We start from the raw sequence: 20,713 nt of genomic DNA on the forward strand, positions 1-20,713 counted from the left end.
TGGCGCAGGCAGGCGGTTGGTTGGTCTGCTGTGGAGGCCTGTTGTCATTGACTGGGGCCTCTGTGCTCTCCTCCACACAGGGGCAGGTCAGCCACATGAGGCTGGGCCAAAAGCCCTCACAGACAGCTTGTACATCAGTGGTCTACACAGACAGACAGACACACACACATGCGCGCACTCACACACAGGCACATTTGAACACACACACATACACACACACACACACACACACACACACACACACACACACACACACACACACACACACACACACACACACACACACACACACACACACACACACACACACACACACACAGGCACATTTGAACACACACATACACAAGCACTCATAAAGACACACACACACTCAGGCACGTATTGAAACGCACACACACGCACACGCACACGCACACGCACGCACACACACACACACACAGGCACGTACACACACACACACACACACACACACACACACACACACACACACACACACACACACACACACACACACACACACACACACACACACACACACACACACACACACACACACACACACACACCCCACAGAACATCAGTCATCTTTTAAATGTGGGCTCACTTTCCTGCCATTGTCTGCCTGTCTCCCTTTGACATACACACATGCTCAGGCTGTTGACACACAAGCACACACACATGCTCAGGCTGTGGACTCACACACTCAAACACACACACACACACACACACACACACACACACACACACACACACACACACACACACACACACACACACACACACACACACACACACACACACACACACACACACAACCTTCCTGCCCCCTGTATATAAACCCTACATCCTCCCTTGCAACTCTATTTGCAGACACACACACACACACACACACACACACACACACACACACACACACACACACACACACACACACACGGCCTCAAAATTGCATGTCCGTGCATTGGGGCTCTCCCCTTCTCACCAGTGTTGGTTGCTATGGGGTAATGCGTCATCCCCAGAGAATGAGGATTGCCCTGAACCATTGTTGAAGGCAGTAGCCTGCCAGCTCAATATAATGAAATCTCTTGGTGGCTAACTTTCTCTCTGGCTCCATTGCCTTCCCCCTTTCTCTTGCTCTCTCTCCCCTTTGGCTCTCTCTCGCACGTGCTCGCTCTCTCTCTCTCTCGCTCTCTCTCTCTCTGGCATGTGTGCACATTCTCAGGTTCTTTCGATTTGACTGTCTTTCTCGAACATTCATGTACACACGTGCGTGTGCACACACACACACACACACACACACACACACACACACACACACACACACACACACACACACACACACACACACACACACACACACACACACACACACACACACACACACACACACAGCAGTGGTGGGAGGATAGGTGTGCACCAGGTCAAGTGTTTGTGCTAGTGCTATTGGCAAAGCTCTTCAAGAGGAACAGCACAGGCAGATTTAGAATAGAATAGAAAAGACTATAGAATAGAGTAGAATAGAATAGAATAGAATAGAATAGAATAGAATTAATAAATATAGAACAGAATTGAATAGAATAGAATAGACATTATTTTCATGCAAGCATTACATTTGTCTTTGATCTCACCATATAAAAGCATAGATGGACATTCATTCCATTGCTCAAAGCATAAATACATACATACAGTACATCATTGCATACATCCCCTCCCTCTAGCCACCCTTCCCAGCATACACATCATATAAAAATCAGGTACCAGATACAGATTTTGTGGATGCTTGCAAAATAACAGTATTTGAAGTGGACAGTGTTTGTGTCTATTTGTCTCTAATTTTCTGGTTTGGCAACTTTGTTGTTATGCATAAATGTACATTGATCATCCCTACGAAATATTCCATCATTACAACAGGGATTTTTTTTGTTCTTTTTTGTTTTTTTGCAGCTTTAATTTTGCAGGAAATATACACCAAAAAAGGAGTCAGCGTTGTGATGATGAAGCTGACTTTATCATCACTATCTCAGCGGACTTGTGGTCGCTTTGCTTTGCTGTTTGTTTTTTCTTATCATGCGAAACGGCCTCATGCAAATTCCCAGCAGGTTTATATGAGGTGTAGTGAAGGTACAGTACAGCGTGACCGTGGCTGCTCTCCCAGCACAGTCAGGCCTGGCACAACCATGCAGGCCAAACAGGCTATTGTCTAGGGTCCTGAGCTGAAAGAAAGGCTCCCCATAATCACTGGATACTGCTACTCACTTGTATTCAAATGACAGCAATGACAACTTGTGAGTGTGGCAGCACGTTCCGAAATCTTATGGCTGTATATGCCATCAAATTCGCACTGGGGGGGGGGGCTTGGGGGCCCATGACTGGTCTGAGGACTGGCCCTGGTGCTCTAGTCAGTGTTACCAGATTGGGCGATTTCCCGCCCATTTGGGTTGCTTAGGATAACCATCTGCGGGTGCACTTGGGCGGGTTTTTCTGCAGATTTATTGCCATAGAAATCAATAGAATTTTGTTAATGTTGGACGGGATTTAGTGCTTCCAGGCAGGCTTTTAGCTGGACATCGTCAGTCTCATCTCACAACCCTGGCTCTAGTTTCAGGAGGAGTGGGGCTGTCTATTTTGTGGCAGTGCAAAGTTTATTTGGATATTGCATTTCACACTCAAAGGCAGGGCAACAGGCTTCACTAGAAGGAGGGAAAAAAGCAACCATAGTAAGAAGTTAGAGGTGGATATGTCAAATATTTATGAAATAATATGAAAAAAAAAAAAATTAAAAACCACAGAACGACCATAATGGTGACATCAATGTGTTAAAAGGTAAATCATTAATTCATTAATACATGGATAGTTTACTTCAAATAAAGATTAAAGTTTTGTGAATGACATTTCTACATTAAAGCATCTTAAACCTGACCGAAAAGAGAGGAACATGGTGTCCAGGCCATTGATGTATACCTATATGTATAGATATACAGTAAGTCCTTGGTCCAGGCTGATCCAAGGGCTTGTCAGAGACAGGGTACATCACCTGCTGTGATGTTTGGGAAGTGTTACTACCGTGTTCGGATTGTGGAGAGGCACTGCCTGTATGTAGTCTGAAGAGGGGTACTGACTGTCTTTCCGCGCACAGTGCTCAAGCAGTAGGGTTGAGAGCGGGGACTCTTGCCCTTTTCGCTGCCATGGTAACAACCTTGCACTGCATACAATGCTTAGAGCTTTTCCCAGAAAGAGCAGCGCTCCTCTCTCCCTCACACAGGCACATGGAGTCCTCTCATCTCTTCTCCTTTTCTCTCTTCTCTTCTCTTCTCTTCTCGTCTCGTCTCGTCTCGTCTCGTCTCTTTTCTTCTCTTCTCTTCTCGTCTCTTCTCTTGCTCACTCTCCCTTTGTCCTCTCTCTATCCATCTCCTCTCCATTCCTTTCTCTGTCCTCTCTCCTTTCCTCCATTCCTCCTCTCTTGTACTCCATTTACAATCATTGCCCCACCCCAAGTAAATTGATAAGCTGTTTATAAACATTTTTTTAAATGTATGTCCATGCATCGTGTGTGTGTGTGTGTGTGTGTGTGTGTGTGTGTGTGTGTGTGTGTGTGTGTGTGTGTGTGTGTGTGTGTGTGTGTGTGTGTGTGTGTGTGTGTGTGTGTGTGTGTGTGTGTGTGTGTGTGTGTGTGTGTGTGTGTGTGCGTGCGTGCGTGCGTGTGTGACATACAGAGTGTGCACGAGCACCCGGCCTTTGTGAGCGTGGTGAGCTGTGGGCTGTGCGTGTTCCTGGCGGTGTTCGTGCTGGTGTGTGCGGAGAAGCTGTCCCAGCGCTGCAGGAGGCTGCTGGGCCTGCTGGTCTGGGCAACGCACCTCACCATGGCCTTCACCTTCGTCTTCAGCAGCAAGCACATATGGCCCTGGGACCAAGTAGGTGCCTTACACTACACTACATTACATTACATTACACTACATTACATTACACATGGCCCTGGGACCAAGTAGGTGCATTACACTACACTACATTACAGCTCCAGGCCACTTTATTAGAATAGCATGAAAAAGTTGATTTATTTCCATAATTCCATCAATAATGTTAAACTGTCATGGATTATAGATTCATGGCCCAGTTTTTTAACTATTCCAAGTAGGGCTGTCATTTTATCGCGTTAATTAGATAATTAATTACAAGGTGCATTAACGCGTTGTAAAAATTAATGGCATTAATTATTTATGGGTAGACATACGTCCTAAGCAACACCAAAAGCGCATGGCGTGGCAACTGAATTCACTCACTCACGCCGTGATAAATACAAGCACTCCGTCAACTTCTAAAGCTAAAATACAATAAATACAACAAATACAGACACTTTTCTGTCTTTTTTCATGAACAAAAGCGTATGTTTGTATTTAATTATTTTTAGATATTTCTGAATTATTACGAGATGTGCCAGTTGACGCTGCATTGCTGTTCAGTTAAAATAGATGTGGACCAACGACGTTTTCCTTCAATTAACACAAGCAATCAGACAATCTCTACAGCTGAAATAGGCCTACAACTAATAACATGTCATACCCAATTTGGTGTTTTTCCCATTATTGATTTGTCTATATTTGATAACTTTTAGAAAGCATTTTATCACGAGATGTAAGCTACTGCGCTCGGCAGCTGGTTCGTCTGATATGAATACAGGCGCATTTCAAGACAGTTTATCATTTGATTTGACCATGACAGTTGTATAATAGTTGGACTTGTGGTAGGCCTACGTAAATCTTTCATACAACTATAGCCCAGCATACGAATTAATTGACTGTTCAGGCTTTGAAACACACAACGCAAATATTTGTGTTCATGATGTGTGACCGCGGTAGCCAAGCTACTACCAGGGCCTACCGCAATTTCAGCAGAGGTTTCTGCTCATCTGCAGAACAACACTTGTCTATTCACTACAACATCAAACCACTTGATAGATAATTGCTACCTTTTCCACGCTGCACATAAGAATCAAAATATTATTACAGGCTCCGAAATTACCCCATGACACAAGCTACAGTGCAAGTGTCAACGGCGCAGAGTAGCCTAGGGATTTCAATTTGACAGCACAAAGTCATTGCAAGAGCTGGAAGATGATTACAGCGATTTGAGTGATACATGCCACGTTCAGAATAAAATAATACCACTGTGAATCTTTGCCACAGATGTCAAGTTGACAACTTTGATCGCTAACTTCCACTGACACCTCAGACACTGACGTTTCTAGCTTCAACCAATCGCTATACAGAGATAGGATGTCTTACCTTTCGTGCAGATAGTTAGGATAAGTTTACATCAGGCAGTCTTTCTTGTCCTGTCTTATATCCATAGAATATTTTGGTGTAGAATCAATGTTTAGTCCAAGCAAGGGTTATTGGCTAGCTCAGTGCAGTTATCATTCCTGGCTAATCCAGCTCCCCAAAATGTAAACAAAACGTGAATGAATGCACGTCATCTGTTTCATCAGGGGGTGTTCCCATTTCCTTGAACTCTGACCTTTTCTGATAGATAGATAGATAGATAGATAGATAGATAGATAGATAGATAGATAGATAGATAAGATACTGTAGACTCATTTTTTGTGTTGGCTAATGTAGCCTATTTATTCACTAACTCTGTTTACCAGGCCTATTTTAACATATTAGTAGCCTACATCATAGCTTATAGCAGGCCTATTGTAATTATTATTATTATTATTATTATTATTATTATTATTATTATTATTATTATTATTATTATTGTTTCGCGTCATGAAAAGAACATACGAGTAAGTGCGATTAATTAGATTAATTAATTACAAATTCTGTAATTAATTAGATTTTTTTTTTAATCTACTGAAAGCCCTAATTCCAATCATTAAATTGTTTATTTTTCCATATTTTGGTCTTCCAGCTCAAAAAAAAAACATGAATTGGGGAATTCACATTATTAGAATATTGTAATAAAATCACAATTTTCTTCATCAAAATTCGTTTCACATCAGTGCACATCAAATCAGTTAAAATTTGGTACTTTCTACATAACATGCAATGTTCAATACTTGGTTAGGACTCTCTCTGTCTTAATAACGGCCATGATGCGTTTAACATTGAAGTCAATGGCAGAAACAGTGCATGGGAGTAATGGAAGCCCAGATATCCTTGATGCTTTGCTGTCAGCTGTTCTTGTATAGCTGACCTGGTGTCCCACACTTCACTCTTCAATATACCCTGTAGATTTCCATGCCACGTTTTGGCGCTAACTCACCAGTTTAATTCTAAATCACCAGAAATGAAACCCCATTGAAAATGAATGGGGTTTTATTTCTGGTGAGTTAGAATTAAACTGCTGAGTTAACACCAAAACGTAGCATGGGTATCTACGGGTATATTGAAGAGTGAAGTGTGGGACACCAGGTCAACAAACAAGAACAGCTGACGGCAAAGCATCAAGGATATCTGGGCTTCCATTACTCCCATGCACTGTTTCTGCCATTGACTTCAATGTTAAACGCATCATGGCCCATTGAAAATGAATGGGGTTTTATTTCTGGTGAGTTAGAATTAAACTGGTGAGTTAGCGCCAAAACGTAGCATGGAAATCTACAGGGTATATTGAAGAGTGAAGTGTGGGACACCAGGTCAGCTATACAAAAACAGCTGACGGCAAAGCATCAAGGATATCTGGGCTTCCATTACTCCCATGCACTGTTTCTGCCATTGACTTCAATGTTAAACGCATCATGGCCGTTATTAAGACAGAGAGAGTCCTAACCAAGTATTGAACATTGCATGTTATGTAGAAAGTACCAAATTTCAACTGATTTGATGTGCACTGATGTGAAACGAATTTTGATGAAGAAAATTGTGATTTTATTACAATATTCTAATAATGCGAATTCCCCAATTCATGGGTTTTTTGAGCTGGAAGACCAAAATATGCAAAAATAAACAATTCAATGATTGGAATAGTTAAAAAACTGGGCCATGAATCTATAATCCATGACAGTTTAACATTATTGATGGAATTATGGAAATAAATCAACTTTTTCATGCTATTCTAATAAAGTGGCCTGGAGCTGTACATTACATTACATCACACTACATTACATTACACATGGCCCTGGGACCAAGTAGGTGCCTTACATTACACTACATTACATTACATCACACTACATTACATTATACCACGGCAGTCTGGAATCTCCCATTGTGACGCGCTAAATTGGTTGTTGATTAACTGTCTATACAGTAGATGCACACCTGAAGTAGTCCCACTATTAGGTCACTTTTCTGACCGCATAACTCCAGTGTATCAATGCGCCAAGGCACGCACGTTCATAAATTACACACACAAAAGTTGCAAGCATTACGCGCTGAATTGACACATATCGCATCGCGCGTCTGGAAACACCAGCAATGTATAGTGAATCTGGAGCAAATCTTAGTTGGCCTAATCAAATTTCAAACATGTTTATTTCTCCCAACTGACCATCACTCTACTAACTACTCACTACTAGAACTAACGACGGTGTCTTGGCCATAGCAACCTTCCATTTAGAATTAGTAACGGCAGTTCGCCAGAAAGTTATGAAAAGAACCTTCTTGTGGCGGAAGGAAGTAGTTATACAGAAAACCTTTATTTTAGCCATTAAAGCATCGAAATAATTCCTCAAATAAATTTCAGTGTGGCAACCATGGTATAAGCGGGATAATTGACTTCACGGTGTGCGTATAACAGGAAAAATAATGCACACCGAGGTGTAACGGCATCACCACCTAGGTGTGCATTATTTTTCCTGTTATACGCACACCGTGTCGTCAATTATTCCTTACACTACATTACATTACATCGCATTACATTACATTACACTTGGCCCTGGGACCAAGTAGGTGCATTACACTACACTACATTACATTACATTGCATTACATTACACGTGCATGTGAATGTAGAGTATAGTACTTCTGTGTATTATACCCCTGGGACCAAGTAGGTGCATTACACTACAATACATGACATTACACTACACTACATTACATTACATTACACATTGCATTTCAGGTGCACATGGATGAGTACTGTAGAGTACTGTTGTGTATTATACCCCTGGGACCAAGTAGGTGCATTACACTACATTGCATTACATTACACGTGCACATGAATGTAGTGTGTAATACTATGGATTATATAAACTGAATGCAATATTCGCTGTCTTTTTTTCTGCTTCTTTCTCTCATTTCATTACTTTCTCTTTCTCTCTCACTCTCTCCATCTATAGTCTGTATCTTTTACTCTTTTACTCTGACACACACAATCTCTTTCACACACCTCTCTGTCACTCTCTCTCCTGTCTGTCTCTGTCACACACACACACACACACACACACACACACACACACACACACACACACACACACACACACACACACACACACACACACACTATGTTGCCACATACAGCTGATACATTCCCTTACTTTTTTCCATACTCCATCTTTCTGCCTCTGCACCCCCTCTTTCCATGCACGGCCACCATGTCTGTTTATCATAATGAGACTATTGATGTGTTTAGTATGGTAAACTTGAGTGTTATATATGATTTGCCGTGTTACACTACGAGACTCTTTGTCCCTGACTTGCATGAAGTGTTTAAAACATTGTGGGCAGTGGTGATATGAATCTAGCAGTGTTTATGTGGCAGTGGTGATATGAATCTAGCGCTAAGTGGTAAAAGCCAAGCTGTGCAGCTATCATGCGTACTCTAACCGCCCTTCTCTCTCTTTCTTTCTCTCTTTCTCTCTGTCTCTGTCTCTGCCTCTCTCTCTCTCTCTCTCTCTCTCCCCCCAGGTGCCATTCTTCCTCTTCATCATATTCACAGTTTACACCATGCTGCCGTTTAAGATGGCCTATGCAGTCATCCTCAGCATCATTTCCTCTGTGTCCCACATCATAGTCATAAGCCTGAGACTGAGTGTCTTTGACAACTCCTCATCTCCACACTTAACCAATCAGGTATGACAATCTACACACCTCCTCAGCCAATCACATTAAGTTTCACATGAAGTGGTTTTGGGCCTCTTTTTTACCACCAAATGCATACATTTATTTAATGTGTGTAGATGTAAAGCTTCAATACATCACTGTTGAGCAAGCTTGTCAAATAGGTGAAATTTTTGTGAGGAGATGGTTCTCAGAATTTTTTTATTCGCAGATCGTTTTTCTTTTCTAAATCTTTGTAGCAGGCGCTTTTCTGTATTTGCTTTAGTGCGACCTTGGCTCAGACAATGCTGTGTATGCTGTTTAGCGGAAGCATCTCACTCAGGTTGTCTGCTACTGAATGCATGTCTGCTGTTGCTGTCTCTGTCTCTGTGTCTGTACTGTAGATGCTGTCCAATGCGGTGATATTTCTGTGTGGGAGTGTGGTGGGGGCCTTCCATAAGATCTTGATGGAGAGGGCTCTACGGCAGACCTTCAAGGACACACTGAGCTGCCTCAGTAGCCGCATGAAGATGGAGATTGCCAAGAGGCAGCAGGTACTGTAACGGTAGTAGAGTAGGGTATCATTTATTAATCCCGAGGGAAATGAAGGTGTCCAGTAGCATACATTCATAACTACAGAAGAAGACACAAAGGCATTACACACTTCATTGCACATGTATTGACCATACATGCATATATTCACAAAGTCATATCTCTCTCTCCCACATTGCAGCAGCCTGTAGCCAATTTAGAACACCACATTCGATTAATACAGATTGCATAAAAACACACAACACATTTTGAACTCAAGCTTTTTATTTTTTTAACCATTGCGAATGGGCACAGTCACTGGAGAATAGGGCTGGGTATCGCAGCCATGTTCCTGTATCGATTCGATTTCGATTCTTAGGGCTTTGAATCGATTAATCACGATTCAATTCGATTCGATTCGATTCATTCCGAATCGATTCAATCCGTTCCCTTCTTGGTGCAAGGATTTCCCCCAAAAGATGCTGTTGCCTATTTTTATATAAAAATGTCAAAGGGCTGTGGCTTGACAGTGTTAACAGATTGCTAATTTGTAATAAGTAGGCCTAGGCCTAATTGACTAATACCTACTGGGTATTTTCTATAGACCTAAATTAAACAAAAAGAACAAAAAGAAAAAGAACAAAAAAAATCGATTTTGTGCCCTGTGAATCGATTATGTGAATTTTAAATGACATCGATCGATTATCGATTAAATCGATTATTTTACGCAGCCCTACTGGAGAACAGTATTGCCAACAGAAACATAAACGAATGCATCAGTAACATCACTGAAGCCAGAAGTTGCCAACTGTGTTTTCAGGACAATGGACATTTCATACATGTTAACATTAAAGAAAATAGGCCAATCCTTCTACAGGTACACATATTGGTGCTGTTTCACACTGGCCACGTCCGCTCATGAATGACCATACTATAAAAGGCATGCCAGAGATATGGGACTGTTTCCTTTCCCTTATGTTCTTTTTTTCACTTAAATATTGTTATTTTTTCACATTTCACCAGTGGTGGACGAAGTACACCAGTTATGTACTTGAGTAAAAGTACAGTTACCTTGCGTTGAAAACTACTCAAGTAAAAGTGAAAGTATTCACCTCACTTTTTTACTTGAGTAGAAGTACAAAAGTATCTGCCGTCAAAAATACTTAAGTACTAAAAGTAAAAAGTAAAAACTTAAAAATGAAGCCTTTGGTGCAATTTTAATATTTAAGTGTTGTAGGCCTAGTTTGGTCATATCTGATTAAATATCCTCTGATTTGCATAGGCTATACCAACATGTTATAACTAGGCCATAACAGGCCTCAGAAACACTGTGGAGTAAGTCCATGGATGTTATAGCATCATACGTTCATTTTTTACCTCTCTAAACATTTAATACTGACCCTAATATGCCCAAAACAACACATGAAAGGGCCATTAATATTAAGAATGATTAGGCTGAAATTTATTATATGCATATTAGAACAACTACTACAATACCCCCCAGCCGTAGGCCTACGGTCCAGTGTAGGCCTACTTATTTGTGACAGCAAGGAGTTACAGTAGTAGCCAATAAAGTACTTTATGTTTAATTTTTGTTATAATTATGGTTTTGGTAGACCTTTCACTTCACTTTCCCTTTTCACCTCTTCTTCTTCTTCTTCTTCTTGTTATTATTATCATCATCATTATCATCATCATCATTATTATTATTATTATTATTATTATTATTATTATTATTATTATTATTATTATTATTATTATTATTATTATGTAGTGTTTGGTTATGTTAAGGTTGGCTTAGGCCTATGTATGGACAAACAGACTTCTTGCGATTCTAAGCTACCTTTAAAGATAGGAACATCTTCTGCTTTTCATATCCACTCTAGCCTACTGACCTGACTTAAAGGAAAGGATACATGTTGCATGTAGCCTCACTTTGCAACATATGGTGGGCATGGCAATCCTCATGTAAAGATACAAACCCTTTACACAAGCCTCTTTTCCATAAAGTTGAAGTAAATCATTTTTTTGGTGACAGGGGAGTCTATTAGACAAGTAATTGATATCCCCAACTACTTCAGAAAATACTGCAATGTATTGAGGGGAAAGAATGCTATCATGGAGTTGTGCGCCTGCATGGTTTGGAATAGCCTAAGCAGCATGTTTAGGCATCCTAGTGTATAGCAGTGTTTCCCAACCTTTTTTGTCTCGCGTACCCCCTAAACCTCTTTGTTGTGCCATGAGTACCCCCTAATTCATGTTTTATATCGCTTTCCCTGTCCTGATGTGTCTGCTCCATACATTTGTTATAATATTGTCTTTCCAAGTACCCCCTGCAGTGTGCTCGCGTACCCCTAGTGGTACACGTACCCCTAGTTGGGAAACACTGCTTATAGGCCTACTTGACTCAAGAAACCAACACGCTACAAAAGCGGAAATTATGTGACTCTATTGTAAGCCATATCACAGATATAGCACAGTAAATCAAATAAGCAGTACACTTAGTATCAATTCGCTGATTATTCAGTTCAAACGCGAAGCCTATCTGACACATTTCGTCTTGTCAGGCGAGGGCAGCCTGCGAGCTAAACCTCTCCCCTCTCACACAACGAATACGACGTGCAGATTAATACACTCTAACAACGTTATTGTCGCCTGCTTTATTGTTTTGCTGTGCTTTCCGCATGTGACTAGAAAGTACCGTTTCTTCTTATTTCAATTCGTCTCGCAAGTCGCAACAGTGGACACATCAGTGGTCTTGCTCTGCTCGCTTTCCTTCTAAGACTATTCTGTACAGTAGAGCTTGTTGTCACGTGACACATTACAACCAATCACAATGGCGAATCTCTGAGTCTGCCAATCGGATTCAGTTTCACTTTCTTCACACAAGCGTGAAATCTCAGATTTCATTTCACCAGGGCATTAAAAATGAATTAACTCAGCTGCGGCGTATCGCCTTAAATTAAAAAAAAAAAAGGAACGAGTAAGGAACGAGTGTTTCTGTAAATGTAACGAAGTGAAAGTACTAAATTTCGCTTTGAAATGTAGTGAAGTAAAAGTATAAAGTCTTACCAAACAAAAATACTTGAGTAAAGTATGAAAGTATGAAAATGTTACTTAAGTACAGTAACGAATTACATTTACTTCGTTACTGTCCACCACTGCATTTCACACACATATATAATGATCTGTGTACACGCCACAACATTTCTCAACTTTTTTGGAGGAGGTGACGGGATCCGCGATACATTTCCAGATTGCCAGTTGCAAAGTCTCCGGACTTTTTCTCACATACACACACATTGTACAAACCCCAACTCCATAGAAGTTGAAACACAAGGTAAATTTTGAATAATAACAAAATACTGCCATTTTCAAAACATCTGATTCTTTCATTAGATGGAGAATGGCACCAAGAAAACATATCAGCCATTCAAAACTGATTCAAATGATTGTTTTTGGGGATATTCATGAATATGTAAAAAGAACACGTCTCAAAAGAGTTGGGACGTTGACCATAAAAGGCAGCAAATGTCGAGGAAGACTAAAAACAAAACAAAAAACAACACTTAACAGTTACTGTAAATACGTTAACCGATGAGATGATTTTATATTTAAAAAAAAACGTGTTAATTCCTATCTTGGACATGATTTCACCAGCTTAAAAGGTGGGTGTATTCCTGGTCATGTTTTGCAATGTTTTCCTTTCTGTAGTCCTTAAAGTGTGACAGGTCTTGATCAAAAGCCCGCCATTTTATCACCTGCTGGTCCTTATGATGGAGTTAAACTGTAGAGAATGCAATGTGTCCTTACTATGTGGCAGTAATTGAAGATCTCCCTTCAAATTATAATGCATGAGTGACTTTTCATGCTGTTTAAAACCCTTTTATATCATTCAGCACTGTATTTAAGTCTACAGGCTGACTTTTGAAGTTAGCACTAACACAAGCTGGATGGCCAATTTTCACTGTAGCACAGGATGTGTAAGACTCTATTATTTTCAAAAAGAATTGACTTCTGCAACTTCTGCTGACTTCTGTAAGCAAAGGACAGTTTCCCATGTCTTCTGAGTCTATTTCAAGTGAGCTCAGGTGCGTAGGAGAATGTTAAACCCCTCCATCATTTGCACACATGAAGTATTCTTAACATGGACCATTTTCAATAGCTGTAATTCTTGGACAAAAATAAGTCTTATATACACTCAATCACGGTAAATCAAAGGGAATTCAGAAATGTATGTAATAACTTTGGTGATTATTCCCTCTGCATCTTTAATTCTGAGTGACTTAGCCTCTCTGTGATGGTCTTACACCTGGACACTCATATTGTCCATCAGTACAATTCATTTTGAAATGTTCTTCTTTGTTGTTTTATCTTATTTGGATGTTTATTACATTTCACTGATCCCTGTCCCAACTTCTTTGAGACGTGTTGCAGTTATCAAATTAGAAATGAGTACATATGTCCCCCAAAACAATGTTTTTTCTCAGTTTTAACACTTAATATGTTGCCTTTGCACTATTCTTCATCTAATGATTGGATTGAATGTTTTGAAAATGGCAGCATTCTGATTTTATTCACAGTTTACCAAACGTCCCAACTTCACCGGAGTTGGGGTTTGTAGTATTTAGTATTCACAGCCAGTGAGAGTACTTGAACTTGATGGTGGTGATAAATATTTAAGATAAAGGACAAGTTTTTTGTCTGGTTGATGCAATCTTTTTGAAGAAACGACTAAATTGTTGTACATCACCAGACCTACAGATGAACCCCTGCGTAAATTGTGTGGCTATAAGTCTAGCCTTCTGCATAAATATATGTAGATGTGTGTACCTTGTCCTCAGCCTCAGTTATTTACTACAAAATGAACATTTCATTGGTGTTTGTTCGTCCTGGGAAACTGGCCTGCTGTTTGTTCAGCTGCTGTGTCCCACCCCTTCTTTCAGACCACAAAACGGGTTTAACAATCCCTTTCAAATTAGCAAAGCAGAGCCAGAGAGGGTGCGAGCAGTAAAGAGAACAAATTAACAGAGACAAGTGGTTGCCATCATGGAAGGTATTTGTAATCAGGCCTCTAAATTAACTTTTTTTGTCACCAGCCAAAATGGCTAGTAGATGTTTACCCTACTACCCAAACATACACTCACCAATGGGTCAAAGTGGCTCGTACAATAAGTTGGTCTTTTCTACCAGCCAAACTGAATTTCATACCAGCATTTGGCTTTTTGGCTGGTGTTGATTTAGAGCCCTGTTTATAATTATGTGTTTTGGTATAAGAAATGCAAATTTTAAAAGGTTTTAAAAACCTTAAATTTCACCAAAATCTGTAATAAGTTTGAGCCATGCACTTTGACAATATACCGGTGAACATGGGGAACACTGAGATAGTGTGCTTTATGTTGTGGAGAGAAAGAACGAAGAACTTTTCAGCACTTGCAACATTTTATTGTTTAAGTAAAGAAGTAGTAGTGCACCCATCCTAAAACGTAGGTAAAGGACAAAACAGGCTCTCTTTTTTGCGTATTTACCATGTTGTTCTGCAGCCTTAACACTGCATGAAATATCAGATCTAAATCGTAATCCTCCCTATAATTTTACATCCGTCATTCTTCTACTGAATTCATACTTCCTAAAGCTGCTGGCAATCAATTATGTGACCATTTCACCTTTTGTAATGTTTACAGTATCCAACAGAATAGAAAATGTCTGAGTAGCAAAAAAAAAGGCTGTTCTGTGTTTGTGAAAATTATATGAAGCTTTAGAGACTCCTGTTTTTCTGCATCTCTGTTAATTGGTTTAGTACTGATCTCTGAATCAGAATTGTATTTTTTATGGGTTTTATCAGCTGGATTAATTATTGCTTACTTAAATAAAAAATACATTGAACTAATGATACTTTCATGGACATATGCATTTTACATCTGTACTCAAGGGATGACGCCATGTTATCAGTAAAAGTTAATTTATGACTAAACTTAAAGATAAACCATTTCTTATGTGAGGTGGTACAAATCGTAGCTAATAAACACAATCACTTACAGTTGATGTTACGAATCCAGCTGTGTATAGTGGGGGCATGTAGTGTACAACTGTACAATGTTGAATGGACACCTTGATGTTTCTTTGCTTCTTCTCATATCTCCATTGAGTAATGCATCTAATTATGCCACAACAATGTGCGCATGTCCAGGCAAAGAGCACAGTCAATTAAAACGAGGCTTTTAAAAAAAATCTCCCCCAAAGTATGTGAAAGCTTGGCCCTTTGTCTCACCCCCCCAGGGTCGTTGGTTCACCACACACTATGTTTAATTTCCCCCCAAGGAGACGAGAGACGTCTCATTTACCTCTGTGATAACATCAGGGGAATCAATTAGTGCGGTCAGGACCCAGCGAGCAGCTTTCCGCGCCTCACTTCACGGCCAGCCAGTGACATAAAGGAGAGGAATGGAGACAGAGAGAATAGGGCTAGACGAGAACCAGAGAGAATAGGGCTAGACGACAACTAGAGAGAAGAAAATGAAAAAAAGGGCTTGAAGGGAAAATTATGTATCGGTGAAGATATCACAGAGAGAAAAGCAGTTTTTTTGTAGCAGGCTGAGAAGAGCTAAGAGGGTACTACCGTACACTAAACCGTTTGAATAAGACTCATGGACATCCAGGTACTGTGCTGCTATATGTTCAGTTGTGCGTCATAAGGCTGTTGCCCTATAGGGTTTCAAAGGAACTGTAGGCTACTGTGTGTTCAGTTGTACTGCATGGAGTTGTCGTCCTAAAGAGTTTCGGTAACACTTTACTTGACACCGGTGTCATACGCATGTCATTACAGTGTCATAATAGTGTCATGGCACAGTTATGCATGTCAAGTAGGTAGCAGGCTTCACTCAGGTTTCTTGATAACTTTTAAGGGTGCTGTCCCAAAAGAATACTTAGAATCAAAGAAAAGGGGGGCGCCCCTTGCATCATTTTTTTCTTCTTTATTTTTGTGCACAGACGCGTTTCGGCACAGGGTTGCACATTAAGGAAGGCACACGCCGAAACGCATCTGTGCACAAAAATAAGCATTCACTTTTCTTTGATTCACAGTTATGCATGTGTCATAAACATTATGTCCTAATGGACATAATGTTTATGGCTTATCTATGACTGTGTCCTGACACTTTTATAACACTGTAATGACATGCTTATGACAACGGTGTCAAGTAAAGTATTACCAGAGTTTCAAAGTAAGCTACAGAGAGGCATTCATGGAGGTGTCCTCAGTGCAGACTGCAGTCAGTGTGTGGAGTTTTATTGTAGCATTAGCAGGCTGAGAAGAGCAGAGTAATGTAATGTAATATAAGGGACAGTAAAGAGTCGAACGAGACATGTGGACATTCAGATACTGTGTGTTCAGTTGTATTGCATGGAGCTGTCGTCCTATGGGGCACCTAAGTCACGCCCTTCTACTTCCGATCCGTGGGGCTGGAGCTCTCAAAATTTTGAATGAGAGTTAATGGAGCGGGTCAAGCTAAATCCTCATCCCGTTTGGCATGTGCTCCGGATTTCACATATGATGACAGTAAATTTGAAAGGTTTGGATTTGCGTCTTAAGACCACTCATTTTCGACATGCAAGAAACATTGCATGTGCAAAACTGTGTTAGAGACTACACGTGCGCCTCGCATATCTGACGTGAACCGAGGCACAGCCAACCCTACCGCTGCACCGTGGCTTAAGTGGCTGCACGTCGGACATGCGACGTCTGTTGTGCAGTCCAAATAATTACATATTTTTGCACACACAAAACTCAAAAATCGCTTGCCAAGTGAAGTCAACAAGCACACCATTGGTTGTTATTAATTCTGAGGCACAGCATATGTGTGATCGACGGAGATATGTGAGGTGGGTCGGAAAATAGCTTTGATCAGTCCATTACAGCCCAGTCAAAAGTTTTTGCGTTCCCAGCCCCACGAGCCGCCCGGAAGGCAGGAGCAGAAAATGCAAGCATGTAAAGACAGTTGATTCTGCCGATATGTGTTTACATTCGGTGGAGGAACGGTAGTAAAACCGCAGGCATTGTGCCACGAGTGTTCAACTGATGCATTGTTTGTTACTTAGCTTGTAGCTTCGTGTATTTACACACATTTACACACAAGGCATTAATAACGTTTTTAGCAGAATACAGCTCTGCTGTCCAAACTACTGGCATTGCGCTGCCACAAGAACAGAACAAGGAAGTAGCGAGACGACCAATCATAGTGCCTTTTTGTCTGCGTACTCCGCGTCCGTCCGACGGATAGTTAGAATTTTTTCGAGGCGCTCGACGACGGGCGCAGAGCCTCTGAGAGGGGGGCGTGGACTCGCATAGACAGAAAACGGACGGACGCAGATTCTATGCGTCCTAAGCATAAATCTAGCTTTAGGTGCCCCATAGAGTTCTTCAGCGGAAGCGGAAGCATGTAGTAGATTGTAGTCTTTCATGTTAGCATTTAAGGACGTCCTGGTTCCTATCGGCTTCCGGCCTCCATTGGGAATGAATAGGGGTAAATTTCAAATAAGCTCCGAGTGCAAGCACGCGCTTAGCGAACCCCCGCAAACTGTCGAGGGTGTTAAAAATAGGCTGTAGGTATGACATGGTTGATCATTTTGTGTCAAACTTCGACATAAACACGATGTTGCGTCCATATGCTAAACCCGGAAGCTTTTGGCGACTACAGAAGTGGCGCCTGTATCTAACGGCATGTACGTGCGGAGGGTTGTACCCATAGCAACCAAAGGAAAGTATGTAGTTCGGAAGTTTTAATGATCAGAAAGGGGTTAGCAATATTGAATTATAATCGTCATGATTTAACATGTGAATACACCAACATGATGATACGATCCGTTCCACTAATGAGAAAGGGATGCGGGGACACGCTAATGTTCGTTGTTGCCGTGCAACTTATATTTTTGCCAAACCTGAATCTCTATGGCGTTTTGCAATGTAAAAAATCGCCATGGAACCGGTAGTCCAAACGCCGCATACAAGTTGACGTCAACGCTGAAGAGCTCTATTGGGTTGCAAAGCAAGCCACAGATGAGCCGTCATGGAGGTGTATTCAGTGCAGACAGCAGTGTAGCCTGCAGAGACTGGCAGGAGGCCCATGGGATTCCCCCTAATGACCTTCTCACCAGACCCAGGCAATTAGACATTAGGCATTAGGACAATTGAGGCTTCTAGCTGCCCTGCTGGTGCCGGACCAGTCTGAAGTCTGTGTGTCCTTACATGTTCCCTTCAGTATGCATGAAAGAAGGAAGCGAAGGACGGCACTCTTCAGATTTTTTATTAGTTTGACAATCACCATTACACGGTGAATTGGGGCTCTGCCCGAAACGTTTAAAGCGAATAAACTAAGAAAAAAATCAAGAGTGCTGTCTTTTGCTTCCTTTTTTCATTTATGGTTTACGTGGGATTCAGCACACAGTCAATAACTGTTAGAATGGCCCTGCCGTGTCCTAGGTTGCCAGCCCTGGCAGTGGTAACTGTGGAGAAGCCCTTCGTGATACTTTTATTAGTGTAGGGAAGAAAGCCATCTGTGGTGGCTCACGAAACCTTTTGAACAGATTGCCTGTGTGCAACGCATCTGTGTGTTTTCCAGTCGAGGGGGAAGACGAGTGTCCAAATATTTATTTTATACAATGCCTGTTCTATTTTGCTTCCCCTGGTCCCCAAATTAGAGGTGGTGCCGCTTTGAGGGTGTCCATTGCATATAAGATGTGTCGGTCCAGTCATACGGGCATTACCAACCTGTGACCTGGGTAATAGGTAAATCATCTAATAGAAGAGCCTGGAGCCTGGACCTTCAGGACTCCTCTTGCAGTCACAAGTATTCAAAGTGACTGCCAAGCCTTTGCAGATTTGACTTCTAAAGCTTTAAATTACATAACATTACCCTTATATATATATACAGTATATATTAGCTGAAACTTTTATCTAAAGATTGTGCATCAGTATAGTGTGTGTTCGGTATAGACCAGTTCAAAACCAAAATAAGCAGCAAGAGTTAAAGTGTACATCGAGGGTTGAAGGACCCAGCCTAGATGGGCAAGAAGTGACACTTACTTAACTAGTTAGTGGGATAAGAACCCACCACTGCTATATAGTCTATATGGTATTCATACGTGTTGTATGTGTCTTTATTATTGTTCAGGAGAACCTGTTGCAGTCGGTGCTGCCTGTGTACATCTCCATGAAGATGAAGCTGGCCATCATGGAGAGGTTACGGGAGTGCAAGGACAAGGAGGACCAGCAGCGCCTGGTCAAAGACAACAACTTCCACAGCCTGTATGTCAAGAGGCACGAGAACGTCAGGTATGGCTTGTGTGTGTGTGTGTGTGTGTGTGTGTGTGTGTGTGTGTGTGTGTGTGTGTGTGTGTGTGTGTGTGTGTGTGTGTGTGTGTCCTTTGCAGACCACGCCTGTATATGTTTGTAATGTTTATTACACAGCCCATTTATAAAGGAACATGAGAATGTCAGGTATGACTAATATTGTTTTATACTGTACTGTATTATAGTTAGTGTGTGTGTGTGCGTGCGTGCGTGCGTGCACTCTGCAGACAGCCCTTCTGAAGTGTGCTTTGTAAGGTGTGTGTTTGTACTGTGTATGTGACACAAAATGTACTTACTCAATTTCCTTCCTCTGCTGCTTTGACAGAGTAGCACAGTGTACACTGTACAGTGACTTCACACCTTTCTCTAGCAATCAACTTCAACATCACTGATCACAGAGCTAAAGGGTACCCATGGTACTATGCTAGTATGTTGATTGTGGCTGATTTTTTTTTTAATGGAATAAAAAAAGCTGTTCGTTGTGTCAAAGACACCATCATCTTTCAATTTTAGAAATGGGCTTTTCACTTCATGTTTGCTTAGAGGTGTCTGCAGTCTTGTGACTTAAAATAGTCCAGTTCCTTAAAAAGCACTGCAGAAGCATTGCTGCTCAGTCTTACTTCCCCACTGTAGTGCAAGGTCTTTTTTTAAAACCCTCCTCCTTCATTGGTTAAGACCATAAATTGCTTTTCATGGCCATGGTTAACAGACAATAATTTGATTAATTAAATTTCCCTCATATCCTTTGGGACGTTCTATTTGTGTGTCAGGGACGCCGCATGCCAGATCTTCAGCATGTCCAGTTCTCATGGATATGTTTCAAAATTAGACACAGGTCCCTGCTGCTCTCCACATTTCTG

The 20,713-nt window shown here is 41.1% G+C and overlaps 1 protein-coding gene across 4 annotated transcripts in view; it reads left to right on the top strand.

Annotated features, from left to right (window-relative positions):
* The window catches only part of adcy7 (adenylate cyclase 7), a 117,423-nt gene that overhangs the window by 52,975 nt on the left and 43,735 nt on the right, over nt 1–20,713 (top strand). For 3 of the 4 annotated variants that reach the window (XM_063188545.1, XM_063188547.1, XM_063188546.1), the window contains exons 3-6: nt 3,714–3,911; nt 8,843–9,007; nt 9,379–9,528; nt 19,675–19,835. In XM_063188545.1, coding sequence (XP_063044615.1) covers nt 3,714–3,911; nt 8,843–9,007; nt 9,379–9,528; nt 19,675–19,835 — 674 coding nt within the window. Of the gene's footprint in view, nt 1–3,713; nt 3,912–8,107; nt 8,113–8,842; nt 9,008–9,378; nt 9,529–19,674; nt 19,836–20,713 lie in introns of those variants that run through there. The other variant, XM_063188548.1, reaches the window with a different exon arrangement.

The sequence above is a fragment of the Engraulis encrasicolus genome, chromosome 22 (assembly GCF_034702125.1).
Source record: "Engraulis encrasicolus isolate BLACKSEA-1 chromosome 22, IST_EnEncr_1.0, whole genome shotgun sequence".
Taxonomy (NCBI): domain Eukaryota; kingdom Metazoa; phylum Chordata; class Actinopteri; order Clupeiformes; family Engraulidae; genus Engraulis; species Engraulis encrasicolus.